Raw genomic sequence first — 19,854 nt, 5'->3', positions numbered from 1 at the left:
GGAGATGGACACAGTGATACAAACAGGACATAGAATTCTAGGCACAACTTCATCACCATTGAGAAGAGGGATAATAACTTTTCCTATTCTGTTGCCTACCATCCTCCTCATATACCCGACTATGAAATCTGCCTTATTTGCAATGTCAGCACACTGCTGTCTCATTCAATTTGGCATTCAGTGTAACACCCAGGTCTTCCTCAGCAAGGCTCCTCACTCAGGCATTCACAATTACGAGTCTTGGAATTCCTGGTACATAGGCTTATTTCAACCAGAGTACAAAACTGCACTTCTGGTTGAACTCCATGAGGTCTCCGTTCACCAAATTCTTCACTTCCTTGAGGCTCTTGTGAATAAAGCTCTACTTTCAACCACACCCCTCTGCCAACTTGCTATCACCTGCAAATTGTCTGGGATTGTATTCCATCTCATTGTCAAGGTCACCAATGTGGTACTGAACAAAATCAGTCCCAGTATTTTGCCCCAACTACATACTACTCCATTATTAATTAGGCCCCTGCTGGAGTATTATTCTCACTCTATTTCAAATATCACAAAGCTTCAAAAATAACTTTCTAGTTTTTAATGCAAGCATACATTTAAATTCACAGCATGAATGTATGTGTGTACTACATTCAGAAGGCAAATAAAAGGGACAGATGTTATAACAAAGAGTAAGACTGAGAAGATGGAGCATAATGTGGCAAGAATGATGAACTGAGTTCATCGCCATCCATTAAGAGCAACTTAATATAGTGGAAGGGGAAGAATTTAACAAAGAATAGTCTCCTACTATCTTTAGTGATTAATATTCATGCATTTAAATACGATATCACCCTAAAAGCTACATGCAGAAAACAAAGACCTGTGCTTTTAAAGCAAGAACCAAAATAAATAGAGGGCACGCATAAGAACCTAAGCTTACCTCTGTAATAAAGAACCAGTAAGACCCTATTACTACTTTTCTATTTTTATTCATGTCAGAGTAAAATGACAAAATTAATTTTAAGTACAGAAGCAAGATACAAAGATCAGAGTGCCTTGGCTTTTTACTTTCAAACAATTCATTTACTTGACAGTAAATAGCTAAGTGACTTCTTCAACAACTGTTTTTTACTAAACAAAACAGACCTTTACTGTTTTCACCTTTTCACCAATGCTGTCAATAAAAGAATAGTGCTTGCAGGTCATACTTCAAGTACTTGTGCAAGGAATTAGATTAAGACTAGTAAACAGAGAATTCTCATCACTTTAGAAAAGCCAGTATTATCAGCTAAGTTTTTTTACGCATTTAAGTATAATAAGAAACTCAAGAAGAAAAGCAAAATTTTCTGTAGTGTCCAGTTTTATGACCAGCTGTCTTCCCAAGGAAATACACATTAATAATTAAGAAAAAATTTGCCCATATTTCAAAAACCAAAACACCTGGCAATTTTTTTTTTTATACTCTGCACATGTCTACAGGCCAGCTAAGACACTAAAGGAATAAGTCAGTGTAATAGCTAATATAGAAAACCTCAACCAAGATTTCACAACATACACTAGTATTAGTATAAAGTAACAGGTTAAGTTATATGTTCAAATGACTCCTGTTTATGGTCATGTACATGCTACTTCATTGAACATCTCTGAATATTTAAGACAGTCTTACAAGAATGCACAGCTATGTTTGGCTCTTTAGAAATACAGGACACAAGACATATGACTCAATTTACTGCTTAGTCAACACTTAACAGCTCCCTTGCCATCCACTTGGCACACTGATACCAAATACATTTAGAAAAGTGTTACAATTTATCATTAATGCATAAAAATGCTATCATAGAAATGCTAGCATTTACATTTCACTAGTAAGGACAGTCCTTTTAGATAACATTTAAAAAGGAAAGAGAAATCCAGACTAAGTATAATTAACACACATCAAGATAGATTTACTTTATCTTCAACTCACCTAACACAGGACAATGGTCTCTGTAGAAAGAGCCTCCTTTTGCATCTTGGACACATTTCAGGTCAGACTACGGAGAGAGATTGAGACAACTTTAGTCCTCGCTGACTGAGTCTCTAGGTTAACATAAGTCAGTGAAACTAGAACTGAAATATACTCAATTAAGAAAGGCTGAAAATGATGTGTACAAAAAACATACCCCATGAGTTTGTTACTGATGCATATAATCTCAAATACTTTCCAATCTATCAGCCTTGACATTCTCAAGATTTTAATAACCTTTACCAATATAAAGGGCTATAAAGGATGAGACATTTTTAACTCAAGGAGAGGTATTAAAATAACACAAAGCTCCTTTGCATTGCTTTATAAAGTTATCCTTCCTTTTAAAAAAAGTCTGTGAACACAAGGAAACAAACAAAAAACTAAAACTGCAGACAGTGCTCAAGGCCACAGCCTTTCCTGTACAAATCACTTAATGCCTGCCAGTGCTGTTCCCCCTTCCCAACCCTTTTTGACAGATACATGTTTACCTTGGAGAAGAAAACCTGACATTCAAATTCTACAAAATGAAGAATTTCCAATTAAGAATATACAGAACACAAGGATATTACTTGTTTTCAAAAAACACTATGCTGAGCTAAACATGATCTTTTTAAACAGAAAAGTTCTAAAGCTCATCCTTCAGAAAGACTCTGTTTCACATTATCCGAGAAACAGAAGTTTCGAGCGTGATAACCAACTCCTATTCATAAAGCCAGCGGAGTCCCTATAATTCTCTTCTCCTTTAGTTTTTTTTCCCCTGTGTAACCCTTAAAGCCAAATGGCTACCATCTGCCATTGCTCCTTATGGAACAATTCCCACTAAACAAAGGACATTTTGTGTGCACGATGAGTTGGGAAGGAGATAGGAAACTGTTTGCAAAATGTGTCAGAATATTCTGTGGGATGAGGGAGGAAATAAAGGACAGGTGGTGGTTATGACATCATCAACCAGAACTAAAACAAATACTTTAACAATTAATTTTCCCAACCCCAGATTTATTGACAGAGTGTGCTCCTGCAAAAGGATTAAAATGAAAACTCTTAAGTCTTCCAAATTATCAAGGGACTGATGAACGCAATACTACCCTCAGTGACCTGTAACTGCTAAGCAGCCAGAAACAATACAAAATTCAGCGTATATCCTGATCTACGAAGAATGTACCGCCACCTTTTCAAAAAGTGATGAAAACAGCCAGATGAAAATAATGAGATTTAGCTGCTCTTCAAATTCTATGAGAAATCAGAGTTTGCTCAGCCCAGCAGTAGCAGCAGGCTGGCAACAAAATGCTGCCACCCGGTGGGCAGGTGCTGGCTTTAATTCAGCCAGAGACAAAGGGGCTGTGCTGACCATCCCAGATGGCAAGCACATTCATTCCCCCAGACCAACACAGATTTAATGTGCCCGGGAGCACTTGGTCTCACCCACTGAATGCAGACTCTTCGTGTTATGCAACAACCAGCTGTCTGCGCAGGAGTATACATACAAGAGCTGTTTTCACACTCTTCAGAGCATTAAGAATAGAGCGCAAGAGGGTCCTAAGTGGTTCTCCTCCCAGCCAGGCAAAATCTGGGTAACGATTCCTTGCGTTACAGCAAGTGTTAACATACAGAGCAGACTGATGGCGAAAAGCTAGCAGAAGAAATAAAATATTCAGTAAAAGGGTAATTACTATCTTGCAGCAGAAATAATTAGGAAGCAGGTTAAGATACCTTAAGTTTTATAGAAAAAAAAAAAAAACAACAGAAACCTACAAATCTGCACTCGCTTTTTACCCTGCCTGTACACTGTGCCCTGTGCATAGTTTATTTCTGGATTATAATGATATGCTTGGTTGTAAAACTAAGTGGTAGCTTGATGTTCAACCTGAGCTTCACATCCGTCTTCCTTTCACTTACATGATGAAGTCAATGTTAGATCGCTAAGGAGTAAAACAAGAGTCTGATCTAAGTATCACAGAAAAGCAAGGCAACGTGATTATTTTCTTTACATAAGCCTTCACCAAAACATTGAGGACCCAAAACACACAGAAAGATGAGGCACTGACAGGACGAACCTAACTCATATATATTGTATATACAGAAAAGAGTTCCTTCAGCTACTTTGCAAACAGCAATACTAAGAAAAGTAACATCAACATGATAAGGGCCTGCAAATATCTTTAAAAACATAGCCAAACCCAAAAAAGATCCTGGAGTTTTAAGATAGGAAACGGTACTTAGTTGTACTTCAGTACCACAAAAGCTGGGTAAGGTAAGCAACTATAATTCTACTTCTAGCACTCAGCTACTATAGTTATCAGAAAAGGAAAACGAGCTTTCTTCTGCCCAAGTAGTTTAAGTAAAAAAATCAGGGGTGGTGTTAAGCTCCTGGTCATCCTCCCCTGGAGATTGGGTGGCAAGAGGCCCCTCTAAGAGAGGATGGAGCACAAACACACCCGAAGCCCAGCCACACCAGGCTGACAGTGCATTGCTGCTGCCAGCTCTGCTGTACCACACTTCGGAGAACCCTATCAGGATTTTTACAAGTTTTATGAGTCTCCCTGGGTCTTGTAAATGGATTGAAATAGCAGATTGTTTGGAGATGAGACATATAAGTGCAAAAAGGACTGTACCAAAACACAAGGAACATTAAAACACAAGTTTCAGACTCACAGTGACACCATGCGCAGAAAAAGTAGTAACAACTGTGAGGCTGGGTGTAAATACATGGTAGAGACAAACGTGCAAAGATGAAAACAAAACATAAGCTTTTATACACTAACTTGATGGACAAATCATTCGATGAACCCTGAATAGGATTCTTTCAAGAAACAGAAAAACAAGCTACAGATTTTGTGGAATTTGTATATAGTTAGAGAAGAGGTAGAAGCCCCAGTTAAGCAGGAAATCATTATAATGAAAACTGAAGGAACAGCACGAGCACAAAACATTGCACAACAGGACTTTCAGAACAGTAGTAACAGCTAATGCACATGAGCAGTGGGGTTTTTTGCCTACAGTGAAGAACTTTGGTCTTCTAACATCTACCTTCTGACTTGCTGAAAACCTCTGCATTCCAGCTGTATGAGACTGGATTACATAAAGATCATGATCTGCTCAGCCAAATGGGAAATACAGAAAACATAACTGTTTACTTTGACTTACCATCCAATTATACCATTGAAAAAACAGCAGCAATTTTGTCATCATAACTTCAGAGAATGAAAAAACATACATTACAGTGTTGGCAGATTGGTCTAAAAGCACCATCATCCCTGACCTTGAAGAGAGAAACCATACCGAAGGAGGAGCTGCCTATTGGAATAACTATTAAGTTATTCCTATCAATACGGAATGCCATCCATTAAAATCAGCAAGGGGAGTCTACAGACTTGATAAGAAAACTAGGTGTGTTGCTAAGAAAAAGAAGAATGTTTGATCCAGATGCACTGAAATAGCATCCAACACTAGCAGCAAATGCCAGGAGAGAAATTAATACTGATCTTACAGATGCATGAGCAGGAATGGTGCCACAGCTGCAGGTATCTGAGGTACCAATGAATACCCCCTTAAAAGTCATTTTAAGTCTTTAAACTCACAACAGGGCAAATGGAGAAAGCCCAGTGCATGCTGCTTTGTCACCTGATTAAGGCAACAAGGGACTGGATAAATCCGTAAGTTTTAGCTAAAGGTTTATAAGAAATGCTGTATTTCAAATTTAATGAACTCAAATCATTTTCAGTTTCAAGAAGCTGAAAAAAGTGAAAGCAAAAGATGGTAGAGAAAGTGACTGAAATGACAAAGACGTGTGAGATATAAAACTTTCCACGTATAACTTTTTTTTTTTTTTAAGGAGGATCATTTTAAAGTCTTCCTTGTAGGTTAGTACTGTAAAGAACAAAATTGGAAAAGGATTAATAAGTACATTTCTGCTTAACGGAAATATGTTTCTAAGCAACTCAGTTATGGAGAGATGAAAAACTTGGCTTGGTTGAGGCTACAGGAGAAATGTAGAGAAGTACGACTACATAAACAAGGAGCGAAACAAAGTCTGCTGACAAATGCACATAAATGCACAAGGTATGAATATCTCCTTCCTCTCTGGATTCCAAACAATTAACCACCTAACTTTGGCTACACTGTAATGTAATAAAACACACATGCTGCATGTGTAAAGGTGGCCAAAATTCATGTTTCTGTGTTTTAGATCAGTTTTGATCAGCACCTAGAAGCAACAAAAGGACACTAAACGAACAAAATAATGAAAATTCTTATTGCTGCTTCCTAAACCCCTCATTTCGAACATACTGCGGACAAAATAAAGGATTAGAGAGCTGAAGATTTGACTTACATTACAGATCTGACAGTTGTAACTGCAGGAGAAAGCGTATTTCTATATATTTTATAATACTCACCCACAATGCCAAGTATGTGAAGACATTTACCTTGTTTTTATTTTTTTAAAAAAAGGTGTTAAGTCATTCTTAAAGTTCTCTAGAGTAATTTCAAGGATTATCTTTAAGAATAATCCAAATAAACATTGGTGAACAGACATTAGGTATCAATCAGGATAAGAAAATTTAAAGTAATGTCAAAAACACAAAGGCAAGGAATCTTCTCAATTTCTCTTATGCACTCAACTATTCAGAATTCACAGGAAAAAAAAAGGACACAAACGGCTTACAGATTACTGTAACAGTGATGGATTATAACTACCATTACTTCTTTCAGAGCCTACACAGATTAAAGCAAGATCCTCCATAATGAAAAAGAAGAGAACGTTAATCACAGCAAAAAAGGCAAGTGGTACAGAGCAAGGAACTTCAGTAGCACAAAACCGATTCCTAAATAATGAAATTGATTTAGGGCACTCCTGCTGACGGAACTATTTTCTTTTTTATAGTAAAATAATTCTATTAATAAGTAGTAGAATATAATGCTTATTGAAAACCAATGGAAGTTACCAGCTTTACATTCTCAGCTGTGTGATATGAAGAAATAAAACACAGAAACAAGTCCAAAAAGCTAAATCACAAACTTCTCATTAACTCTCTAATTCCACATAGTGTATCTTTTTATTGCAAAAGGCTATGTTCACACATTTCTAAAAGCAGGTAATGTGGTTAACATCTCAGTCTGGCTCTAGAATCCGAACACATATGAAATGCAAGCACTGTCAATAACCATATTAGCCAACAGTACTTTATTCCTACTATGGACGTAGCAAACATTATTCAGCTTAACAGCATCATAAAAACAGATTTCAGTTTGGGAATTTGTGGCCTGTGGCAGCAGAAATTCCCAGATTCAAATGCCAGGCTTCACAAAGAAAGGCAAGATGCACCCCTCTCAACCACTTTGTATGTATACACAGCAACAGCAAACTCAAATAAAACCTCTAAGGATCTGACCACAAATAAATGCAAGTTTTCAGCCAGCACCTGTTGCCCCACCAGCCAACCCTCATCTCTCCCAAGGAAAAGCTGGCAGGCCAGATAGATTAATTTTGAGGACCAGATGCAGCCTGTCAGCTATCAAACAAGCAACCCTGACTTACAATAATAAGCTGTGTTTCTTTAATCAGCTCCATTTGCATCCGAGTCAAGTGTTATTCATTTGCAAGTAGGGGTCTCTTCCCAGCTGTATTTACATGGGCACACAGTCTGAGTATTGTTGATTCCACATTCTCTGGACATTCTTAACCAATTTCTAAGTCCCAAGACAAGTTTGTCCCAACTTTATATGAACTTTCTGACAGTCTATTAGTCAGCTTTACATAACAGCACATAAACAGTAGTAAACAATCATAATGAATTGTACACTTAGCAAGCAACTAATTGGTTATAAAATTTAACATTACATTCAAGTGACTATTTATCACAGATATTCAAGAACCCATTCTGTTTGAAGTGAAAATTGCATTTGATAAAAGTACCCAACAAACATAAAATTATTGTAGGAATCGATTACAATCAGGTAAGCACTACATATAGAGCCTCAAAGTATCCTTTTTATACATATATGTGTACATATATGATTTATGTATTATCCTGTGTATATATATTTACATATATGTAGTTTCACACACATTTTAACAGTTTTTTGTTGTTAATTGACTGACCAAATATTTCTATTTGTACAAATCTTGTGGGAAGGGTCACACTTATCCATTCAAATTTACAGTTGCAGTAGTTAACCAAGCATTCTACAAATATTTAACACTTCTTTATGTGGCTATAGTTTGGCAACAGAATATAGTTGATTTACAAATAATAAATATATTTTTATTATTAAGGGAATAACTATTTCAGAATAGAATATAACTTCTTACATGTTTTTTTTCTGAGACCAGAAGGAATCTTTAATGATTCCACAGCACTCCTACTATGCAGTCCACAAATTTTAACATAGTAACTGAAATTGCAACACACACACAAAAAAAATCAGTTGATCTGTATCTCCTTCTATCTAGATTTTGTAATTGTCTTCCTTTTCCATGCATCACTATCAAATATAAGGGGGAAGATACCAACCATTGGTTTAATAATATAATACTACATATAACTTCCTTTCCCTTTTGCCAGTATAGAAGGAATTTTCTTTAGAACTGGGGGGGGGGAACCATGAAGCACATAATTCAACACTGACTTACATATTTTAGTGTCAGGTTTAAAAAGACTAAACACCTTTAGTGCAGGTCAGCTTTTCTAATGAGTGAAGATGCTAAGGATAAAATGTATTTACTGCAGTGGTATGTAGTATTTATTTTTTATTATAAAAATAAACTTTATTTCAAGTGAGGCTATCAGGCAAAATATTTTACTTTCAAAAAAGTAGACTAGTCATTGTTTAACATTTTATTACTGATACACATCTGACTTCAATGTTAGGTTAACATGGTTTTCCTCTGCAGTATCAAACAAAAATCATGCAAATAAAATGCTAATTAAGATGTTATAAGCAGTTGATAATCAAAGTAACCTTCCCCTGACCCACATTAGGATAAGAAAACCCAGCAACAGAAGGCACTTAGGCTAGAGTTTGACCCATTTTCTCTCTAAAGCTGTAGAAGCTAGGAAGTGAAAAAAAAATTTAGTGCTAAAGCAAATTAAGGTTGTAACTTAATTCAACACCTTTCCATTGACAAAAAAATTGCTCTCAAGAGGATTCTGAGTGTTGCCAGTAATGTAAAAACTGCAAATCTTGCAGTAATCACACCAAAATTTGAAGTGAACTGAAGACATCAGGAGTTAAAGAAATAGGGTCTTTAAAAAGTTTGTAACTAAGCTTCTTTTCCTCTTCTGGATTTTAATTTAAGCACAATAGTAGCACACTAAGATAATCATGTATGCAATGTAAACATTTACTACACTCTGGCAGAAACCAGCCCCTACTTTAATTATTCACATGTTTTATAAATTCCCAGATCAGGCTTTCTTCCTAATACATATGCATGATCCATACAGCTGTATTCACAATGACCTGACTAATAGCATGCAAACTGACAAAGGATATTCCAAAAGCAGAATAATAAAGCACAACAAGTTATTCTTACTACCCTTCCCCCACCATGCATTTTACCCTTTGTGTTCTTTTATACTTACCATGCCCTCAAAGCCAACTCTGTAAAGGTTTTTAGCACCATTGTCCCAAAGAACATATGCTGCGCTATGTGGACTCGATGCACTCCAATCTTGGATTTCAGTTACCTATTCAGTTTTAAAAACAAGAAAATTGTTTCTAGAACAAAGACTTAGAAGCACAATTTGAAATTAAAACCTCATTCATCGCTTTCAAATAATTCAGGATACAGCAGTTTTACTGAATTTAATAAAATTTATTCTGAAGTTGTTTTCTGTATGACACAAGTGTTCCCTAGGTGTCTTAAGATGGCAGCCTGAATATATACTTTGTAGGCCTATTTTTCTTTTGTATATCTGGTAGGTGATCTAACTATGTAAGTAGAGAACAAAATCTGAACTGTAAAACTTTATTTATGATACTTTGACATGTTCTTACTAGAAGCAGCATTTAACTAAGAAAAACAGGATGAAAACTATTTTAATTGCTTCAGTTTGTCTGGTTTAACTTGCATTGGCCTGGTGGCAGTGCACTATGTTAGGAGACAAAGTTTTATTTCCAGAGCCAATCTGTTTAACAACAGTACAAAAGGAGGAAAGTGAAAAGGGCTTTCCCTGACATTTCTGAAATCATGAGGCTATGCACCACATTCTGAAAACACCTATTAAAAAAAAAAAAACAAAACCAATCGATTTCCAGAATTTATCTTAATTTTTATTTGTATTTATTTAAAAGCTGTTTCTGCTATGTACCATCTGCTTTTCCTCATTGAGAGCATTTATATTCATCTATACATATTTTCAGCTTGCAAATAATCCCACTAATTCAAGTTTAGTACATAAAACAGACAATGCAGGATAAGACTCTTATTTTGCAGAGTTTCAGAGATTTCAAAATACCTTGCCAAATTCACAGCAAGGGGTAAATAATCAAGAGGAAAAAAGCTGCTTCTGAATATCCCTTGCTTTAAGAGATTTAAATTTATTATTTCCTCTCAATAAAATCCAAAATGAAATCCCCAAAAGTCCTAAAGCTTCCATAAATGTCTAGGATATAAAATAGGCTAAATATCTTATTCAGGAAGTTTTCGCTTTCTTTTAAACGCTGCTTAAGTGTGCTAAAAATGAATGCAACAAAAAAACACCAGTTCACCAAGATATAAGGGCATGCAAATCTCCTAGAACATCTCATATTTGGTGATAGAAGTCATAGTATATTTTACACTCCCTGCTGTATGTTTGTACTTATAACAAACCTTTGTTAGTTCTGAAGGTAAACGTAAGTTGCAAATGGAAAAATTTGCAAAGGTTATGATTAGCAACATATTATTCCATGCAATTTTCAATAAATCCAAATATTTTAATACAACTATATCAAAAACACTCATATAATGTCCCAAGCCAGTAATATAATATCCACATCCAACACTTGCAAAATTTTTTATTTTAAACTGGAAAAGTCCCTGAAATTATTAGGTGAAAAACAAAAATCCAGAATGCAAGCACTGAAAACCAAGAGCAAAAGATACACAAATGTGCTGACCCACAAGCAATAAGACTACAGAATGCAGTGATGACCAGAAAGGGCTATTCTTGAGAACTCTGTTTTTATATCAGCTCTCTAGTAATGTCAAAATATGCCCAAGATCTTAATGCTGTTACAAGCCAGCCTTAAACAGAACAACCAAGACAAAAATTCAGTAGTTTTTAAAATTTTTGCTGGTATTGTAAAAATGCAAATTCACATTTAAAAGAACTGGTCACAGTATACATCCCTTCCTCCCTCTAAATGGGTGAGCATTACAGAATAAGATTAAAAAACATCCAGCAAATTAAAATAGTAACTTTTATGATGATATCTTTACACTAAAATTAGAAAGGCTGCTGAGGCCATTACATGAGCATGCAGAAATGCATCTTCTTATTAAAACCAGTTTTATTTTTACCTTTCCTCTACGCCCGTTGCCACCATCCTGATCTTCCCATTGCCAGTCAACTCCTCGCACCACCCTGGCACCTGCAAAGATTCCTCTTGCTGTAATTTTCTTTGATTTACGGCGAGACTCCAACAATACCCTGAAGTTATTAAGAGAAGAACCCACAAATGTCAAGATAATAAAGAAAGTCCAAAATGAATCTTTGGGGATGGGAAGGAAGGATAGCATCTTGAAACAAAAATAACCCCACAAACACAGATTTTGGTGCATGAATCGCATCCATTCAATTCTCCACTTGAACAGCAGCCCACAAGATAAAAAACCATGATCTTCCTAAGTCTGCTTTATTGTATGTTCATAATTAGTGTTTAATTCTAATGATAATTTCTTCTCCAAACTTCCTACTACCAGCAATAATCTTGTAACCACTTACATATAGATCTGTACTATTATTGAAATCATTAAAGAAACAGAGAGAGTCATATAAGCAACACATTTCTGTTTCTCTTAGATGCACCCTAGGCCAATATTATTGCCCTGCAATTGCCCTGCCATTTTTATTCAGAATTATGCTATTAAGTAAGAGCTACATCTCTTTCCCCTCCATGTCTGTTTATTTTCTACATACTTCTTATAGCATATCTTGGCAAATTTAAGTCAATATATCAGCATCCATTTTTTCAGTCATAATATGTTATTTTTGGAAAGCAAACCTCTTCTTTCCCTCCAACTTCAACAGAACTGAAGTAGATAAGCCCAAACAGAACAGCTCAGGAGTATTTAACTTACAAATAGAAAAAAACAGAAAAACATTTTCCTGCCTTTTTAGTCATCTCAAAAGCCACCAGTTTGCATGCAACCAGGTTTCTTACTTCATGCCAGGAAAATGTTGCCAGACAAAGTATTTTTCAGCTGAAATTCTGAATGTTTCCTGACCTCTTCAGGAAGTGTATCACCCTCCTGCTAAACTTTTAACATCCAGCAGATGGCAGACAAGGAAAAAGTTAAACTGTTAGAATCAATGCAAAGAGCATGAAAATAATTAGCCATTTTTATCCAAGTAATATAAGAGAGTGATATAAAACACAAAGATATGTTGTTTATAGCAGCATTTTAGAAAGTTCTCAACACCTACAAAACTGAGACAAAAACAGCATCCATTACTTTGGTATGCTGCCCATATGACATCCCAGACTCAAGAATAAAATAGGTAGAGCTTACGCTTTCCTTCATCCAAACGTCCTTAGATGCTTCTTGCTATTTTTCCTATGAGATATCCCTCAAATTCAATACCACTGGTTCGCCCTTTTCTCCTCCCTCAAACAGTTAACTTTAATCAATTTTTCTCAGCTAAGCTTGACCCAATAGAAACAGCTCCTTGGCACATGAAGCTGCCTTCTAGATAAGAGTTGCAAAACAGAGCTCAATGGAGTAAACAAAGATATGGAGAAAGTGACAAGATGCAAAAGATTTCCTGCCATTCTATACGTTGCATACAATCTATCTCCAAAAAATAAGACTTATGCTTTATACACCATAACAGACCACTTAAAACTACAAAGGAAACTTCAGCTAAAAAAAAAAAATAGAAGAAAAAAAGTCTGCAAGCATTCTCAGAAGCAATGAGATTTTTTAAAAAGAAATAAATAGAAAAACAGATTTGTATTTTGTTAGCTATTCTCTATTAATTACACTAAGCCAGCACTTTCTACTCTTGGATCCAACTTGTAAGCCTTGTTCTGCATTAAACATTATAATTGAGACACTAAGCTCATGATATGGTACCTAGATCTGCTGGCATGAATCTCAAGAAAACAGAAGTTACTTTTTGATTAAACCACTGACCTGGGCATTTGAGCCATAGCTAAATTTCAAGGCAAACATTTGAGAAAATAAACACAGTCCCTACAAGACACAATACGAGAACTTGGTTTGTGTGCTCCAACCACTTCCCTTAACTGTAAAAGCACTGATGAGAGCACATCACTGAATTACAACACATTTGTAAACCTTACTTCTCCAAGAGGAGGAAATAAATGTTGTCTTACACACGTTGCATTTAACCGAGTATCATATCTAACAAAAAAGCTTCCAATGATTTGATGAAAGAACATTCTGGAGAGATCACAGAGGTGATACCACGGCATGTGGCCTTTACACAATGTTTTACTGTAGCTCTCAAAGTATTTAGTAACAGGCAAATACCACTGTTCTCACTTAACTAGTAGACAAATCATGACGGCGAGGGGCTTTGGATTTAGACAGTTATTTAAAGTCAAGAACAGCTATGCAAGAACACACTAAATGCCAATTTTGTTCAGAGGTCTTTGCTGGGAGACAATAACAGATGCTTAAGAAAAGAACATGAAAACCAAGGCAAGGGTAGAACAACCCTTCACAGCATCTTTTCTCTGCTTTCTGTGGTGAGCAGGTTAAGCAGTTCAAGTAAAAGTTTTTGTCTCCAGGTCATTCTGGTTTTCATAGCCCACAAGGAGGGTATTTTCCCCTCAATCTATCTATACCATTTTTGAACCTAATTAAACTTTCACATTCAGGAATTCATTGACAAAACATTTTGTGATTATACACTGTATAAAGATAATTGCCTTTCTTTTAAGGCTGCTATACGATAACGCAAGAACTAGGAAGACTGCAACGACATTAAAAGAAACTGAATAATCATATCCTAACTTTTTTCTCTACTCCATTCTTTCTAGAATTTTCATGTATTCCAAGGTCCAACGAAATGTCCTAGCTACCCTCCCTCACAAAGAGGCAGAATCAGTAACAGAATCTACACCTCAAGCCTCTATCTTACCAAATCCAAGTTTCAGTAACCAAATCTGCAGTTTAAAACTTAACCACAATTAACTGTTCCTATTTAATTTTGTGGGGAAAAAAATTACATTTTACCTTTCACTTCCTGGTGTGGTAATTCTGTAAAAACGATGCCTCAAGTGATGTTTGTCCCCATGATAGCAAACTGTGCACAAGTCATAATTTGTGCATTCAGCACATTTCCATCGGATGCCAATGATGGGTTGCTGCCGACAAGTATCACACATAGTCCCATCATGCTTGATACCTGTGGGGAGAAAAAAAAAAAAAAAAAAAAAGACTAACAACTTTGCTACATCACTACACAGATTTCTGTTGCGCACCATTATAATTTGAAACCATATACTAAAAAGGTAACAATAAAGAAAGGCTGCTAGTGATACCCTATCAGCCTATACGACTGGGGGGAAAAAATAATGGACTTCGCCTCATATCTCCAGTTGTCAGTCTGTTCCTGAAATGTTCTATCTTTTCTCAGCTCAAAAAGCTGAGAAAACAACATTTGGTTTTTTTCCATCTATACAAATCAGAGAAAGAAAATGAGAAATCCTTTAACTACAAGTTAAAGGGTCAGAAATGCATACATCAAAATATACCGACAATCTGGAATTTTATCTCTGGATTAAGACTATCAACACATACCACAAGGCTACTGTGTTCAACTGTGAGTGACAGTTTGAAAATCATTGGTTTGACTTACATATTTTCTACAGTGGAAAATATAAATGCTTATTTCTATTCTTTTTTATATAGGAAAAAAATTAAGCGCTCTTGGATAGATGCCATTAGCTTCATGAAAATCTGTTACCATTTTTGAAGCATTTTACTGCTTTACATGTTGGTTTTTTCAAAAAGAATGTGCCAGAGACAGACCGGATGTAACCCTCCAGCATGTGCTTTGCCCAGCCTTCCACAAAAACTGAGTTCTCAAGACTACTTACTCCTACAGCTTTGCCAAGCTACAGCGGAGTGAAAGTGATCAGTTACAGGCAGTTTCCATCCATGCATTCTGAATACAGGGAACAGCCACCAGTTTCTTTTAAAAAAAAAAAAAAAAAATCAAATTCTGCTGCCATTTGGAAAAAATTGAGCAACAGAAGAGAGAAGCACTGGCATACAGTCTGTAGCACAAGATAAAAATGAGCACTAACTAAAAGGTTGGAATAACACAGAATTTTCCTATTCGCTCACCCTTAAAAAAAACAGCCAAAAAACCCAGATCACTCTGAAATTAGTGAGGAAAAAGAACAGTTTTTGTCCCCTCCAGAAGGGATGCTTTTTGAAACAACTGCCAAATTCACCCTAAATCTATTAGTCACTTGTGTCCAACAGCTGAGCCACCTGCAGTGAAAAAAACCCAACAGTTGGAGAGGTAAAACTGAAGGAGGAAATGCCTTCTTGTCTGATCATTTCACAGAATCATGTAATAGATGAGGTTGGAAGTAACCTCTGGAGATTGTCCACTCTAACCACCACTGTTCAAAGCAGGGTAAACTAGAGCTAGCTGCCCAGGACCATATCCAGTCAGGTTTGGAGCACCTCCAAGAATACAAACTCCACAACGCAGCCTGTTCCAATGTTCAATCATCCCTATAGCTTAAGTGGAAATTGCTGTATTTCAATTTGTGCCCATTGCCTCTTGTCCTGTCACTTGACACCACTCACAACAGCCTGGCTCCATCCTCTTTACAACCTCCATCAGGTATTTATATACACTCTTAAGATCCCCCTGAGCCTTCTCTTCTCCAGGCTAAACACCAGATCCCTCGGCCTCTCCCCTTACCAGATGCCTTAAGATCCCTTAAAACACATTTGCAGCCCTTTGCTTGACACACTCAATACGTGCATGTCTCTCACACTGGGGAGCCCAGAACTTGACCCAGCACTCCAGGTGTGGCCTCACCAGTACTGAGCAGAGTGGAAGGATCACCTCACTCAACCTGCCGGTAACACTCCTCCTAACACGGCCCAGGCTACCACTGGTCTTCATTGCCAAAAGGGCACATTGCTGGCTCTTGGTCAGTTGGTTGTCCACTGGGACCCCCAGGTCCTTTCCTGCAAAACTGCTTTCCAACCTGTTGTCCTCAGCTTGTACTGGTGCAGGGGTTACTCCTCCTCAGGTGCAGGACTCAGCCTTTCCCTTTGTTGAATTACATGAGATTCCTGTTGGCCCATTTCTCCAGCCTGTCAAGGTCCCTCTGAATGCCAGCAAAATCATCCCATGTTCATTTCTCCTAACCAAGAAAACTTCTCACTCCACCCTCTTCCAGCCTTGATTATAAATGTATTTAGGAAGATTTCTGGCCTTATGATTAAAAATTTTCCTGATGCATGAACATTGGAATAAATATTTAGTTAAGGCTGGAAAAGGCCACACATTTGGAACAAAGACTGCACATAGCACCACAGAGATCTGAGCAGCTCTTCAGGGCAGTCAAAGATAGCCTTCGGTGACAACAAAAACCCTGCAACTGCTGACATTATACTAAATGATCACTGTAATTCCTGAATGGTTCATGACTAACATGGCATCCATACCTTGACCACAAAGTCTGTGCTGAAATTTTGAAGGTCTGGCACAGACAAGTCCTATAACTGGTACCATTATTTGCTAACTCCAACTGCCAGAAAACACACCTCATATACCATAATCATCCTTTTTAACTAACTTTCTATATTTAAAAAGTATTTGCTGCCTGGTAACAACAACTAAAAATGCTATTTTTCTACAAAACAAGAACTTGGAAATCACCCATACATTTTTCTCTCCACACACAACTCCATCAATGGAGGGTTAACATCAAGAAGAAAGCTCTCTTTCTTGTTATGTACACTGAGACTTTGATGACCGGTATCTGTTGATTACCTGTAACACTCAAAAAGACAGTACTTAGCTATGATCTCGTGGTGGCTGCCTCTACTGCTATGAATTGTATTGAACCATTTTACTTTTTTTTTCTTTTTTTGGTAGTCTTCAAAAAGCAGGTGCATTAAAAGGATTCAGATAACCTGTTAGGGTTTTGTTGCCTTGCTTAAAAAAATCTAACTACTTATGGTGCTTGGGGTTGAGGGGTGGTGTTTTGGTTTTTTTAATTGATTGCTAAATTGGTATTTCACATAGAGAAGTTACACAACTTTGGATAATTTTTTTTTAACAGTTGCTGAGCTTCAGGGAAGACAGCTTGCCAAGGATCACATTTATTCTGGATGTAAAAGGACCAAGGAATTGGGTGCTGCAGGATTCTTCAATTTGTTTAAGCAGCAGGCAAGAGGGCAAAAGAAAGGTATAATCAGAAGTCATACAATACAGAACTAGGTCATCTCACAGTAAACTTAAAAACTAAACATTTCTAGCCAGTGAGGCAAAAGCTGCTGTGGAAGAACTCAGAAAATTTTCCTTAGGAAAGATCAAGAAAAAAATATACAAAGATACTTGACACAAAAGTCTTTTTACTGACTACAGTGTCTGGGACTTAAGAGAACAGTGCATGTCTGTATTTGGAGTCTCTGATGGAGGGAGTCACATCTCTATCTCATAGATCCCTAAACACCACCCTGATAGATATAGCCTTTCTTCATCCATTCCCTGACACACGTTTCTAACAGCAACACCCACTTCAGTGCATGCCTCACCTGACCATGCTACTCCATTCTTTCCGTTATGCCAGCAAAAGCTTTTTGCAGAGCTGAGCTGTAAACTGGATCAAGAAACATACCCAGCTGGAAAACAGCCAGGAGGAAAAATATTTAGCTGGATTGGTTTCCCAATCCCATTCTTCGTGGTGCTGCACAACACTGCTGGCATGACAAACAAAGCATTGCAGGGCAGGAGCAGGCAAGTAATCCTGTTACAGAACGTTTAGCCACTGCACTAGAAATCTGGAGGGAGAAGTAGATTTGTACGCCTCTGGTGACAGTGGACTAAGAGGGAGTTTTAACTTCATCTGCTAAAAAAAGATGGTAAAACAAGGTGCTACTACTGGATCACAAAATGTAATAGCTAACTCTTATTCATGTTCATAATACAAATAAAATGAACTATTTAAATCAATTGTATGTTTTAGAGAATGTTGAAGGATTTTTTTTTTTTTTTGAAGTTGAACTAGATATTATAGGTACACAAGTGTGGTGGGTTGACCTTGGCTGGCTGCCAGCTGCTCACCCAGTTGCTCTCTCACTCTCCCTCCTGAACAGGACAGGGAGTGAAAATAAAATGAAAAAGCTTGTAGGTTGAGATAAAACTGAAATCACTTACCAATTACCATCACAGGAAAAGCAGACTTGACTTGGGGAAAATTAAATTTATAGCCAATTAAAAACAAAAGCGGATGGTGAGAAAGACAAGAACTAAAACACCTTCTCCCTACACTCCCCCTTCTTCCCAGATCCAACTTCACTTCTTCATTCCCAACTCCTCTATCTCCCTGCTTCTCCCCAGGGGAGAAAGAATCATTTCAGTTGGAAAAGACCCTTAAGATCACTGAGTCCAACCATTAACCTAACACTACCAAGTCCACCACTAAACCACGTCCCTAAGCTCCACATCTACGTGTCTCTTAAATACCGGCAGGGATGGCGACTCAACGACTTCCCTGAGCAGCTTGTTCCAATGCCTGACAACCCTTTTGATGAAGAAATTTCGGTGAAGATGGGGAATGGGGGGTTACGGTCAGTCTATAATAGCTCCTCACACTTTTCCCCTGCCCCAGCATGGGTCCTCTCCATGGGCTGCTAGTCCTTCAGGAAAACACTGCTCAAGCATGGGGTCTCCGTGGGCTGCAGCTTCCTTCTGGGTATGTCCACCTGTTCCAGCGTGGAACATAGGCTGCAGTCCACAGGCTGCAGTGTGGATACCTGCTCCACTGTGGCGCTACAAGGGGACAATCTGCACCACCGTGGTCTCCATTTACTCATCACCAACTACTCACCAAAGAGGACCTGATGTTGGCACTATACACATTTGGGGGGAGGGAAGGAGACATTATTTCTAATGTTTCAGACTAGCTCTGCTCTAGCCCTGTGGACTGAATGCTCATCAGCATTGAGATCATATCTTTCAATTTACTTTCACCAAAGAGTAGACCAGCTTGTGTGCTCCAAAACCACCCCGTGATGTAAATCGAAGCACAGTACACAGGAACAACCAGGAGACTGGGTCAAGTGTAGGCTCTGGAGCCAAACTGAAATCCTGACCCAAATGCAACCTGTATCTGTCATATAAACTGCTTCCACTCTTCGAAAGGAAGACTGTTCAAGAAAGGTTGAGAAACACAAACTTTACAAAGTTTATATTAGGAAAGAATGCCTTAATTAAACTACTGGAATACATTAAAGTGCCATAAAAACTTCAGAATTCAAACATCAGCCCTGTAGCTGGCCAGTTGTGAACCAGAAGAGCACTTTAGCTCTCTAAAATGAGATAAGGCAAAAACTAAACATCCAAATATTCTTCAAAATTTCCTAGGAGCAGGCTATTTCAAAATGAAACAGGTTTTGTATCACCCTCCATACTGCACTGAAAAAAACC

At 37.4% G+C, this 19,854-nt stretch overlaps 1 protein-coding gene across 4 annotated transcripts in view; it reads right to left on the bottom strand.

Annotated features, from left to right (window-relative positions):
- Positions 1-19,854, bottom strand: part of MIB1 (MIB E3 ubiquitin protein ligase 1) — an 83,643-nt gene that overhangs the window by 58,103 nt on the left and 5,686 nt on the right. For 3 of the 4 annotated variants that reach the window (XM_052786934.1, XM_052786935.1, XM_052786933.1), the window contains exons 2-5: positions 14,403-14,574; positions 11,499-11,628; positions 9,577-9,681; positions 1,952-2,018 (exon numbers count right to left, since the gene is read on the bottom strand). In XM_052786934.1, coding sequence (XP_052642894.1) covers positions 1,952-2,018; positions 9,577-9,681; positions 11,499-11,628; positions 14,403-14,574 — 474 coding nt within the window. Of the gene's footprint in view, positions 1-1,951; positions 2,019-9,576; positions 9,682-11,498; positions 11,629-14,402; positions 14,575-15,268; positions 15,364-19,854 lie in introns of all 4 variants that reach the window. The other variant, XM_052786936.1, reaches the window with a different exon arrangement.

Source organism: Harpia harpyja, chromosome 5 (assembly GCF_026419915.1).
Source record: "Harpia harpyja isolate bHarHar1 chromosome 5, bHarHar1 primary haplotype, whole genome shotgun sequence".
Taxonomy (NCBI): domain Eukaryota; kingdom Metazoa; phylum Chordata; class Aves; order Accipitriformes; family Accipitridae; genus Harpia; species Harpia harpyja.
This window is presented reverse-complemented; position numbering and strand designations above follow the sequence as displayed.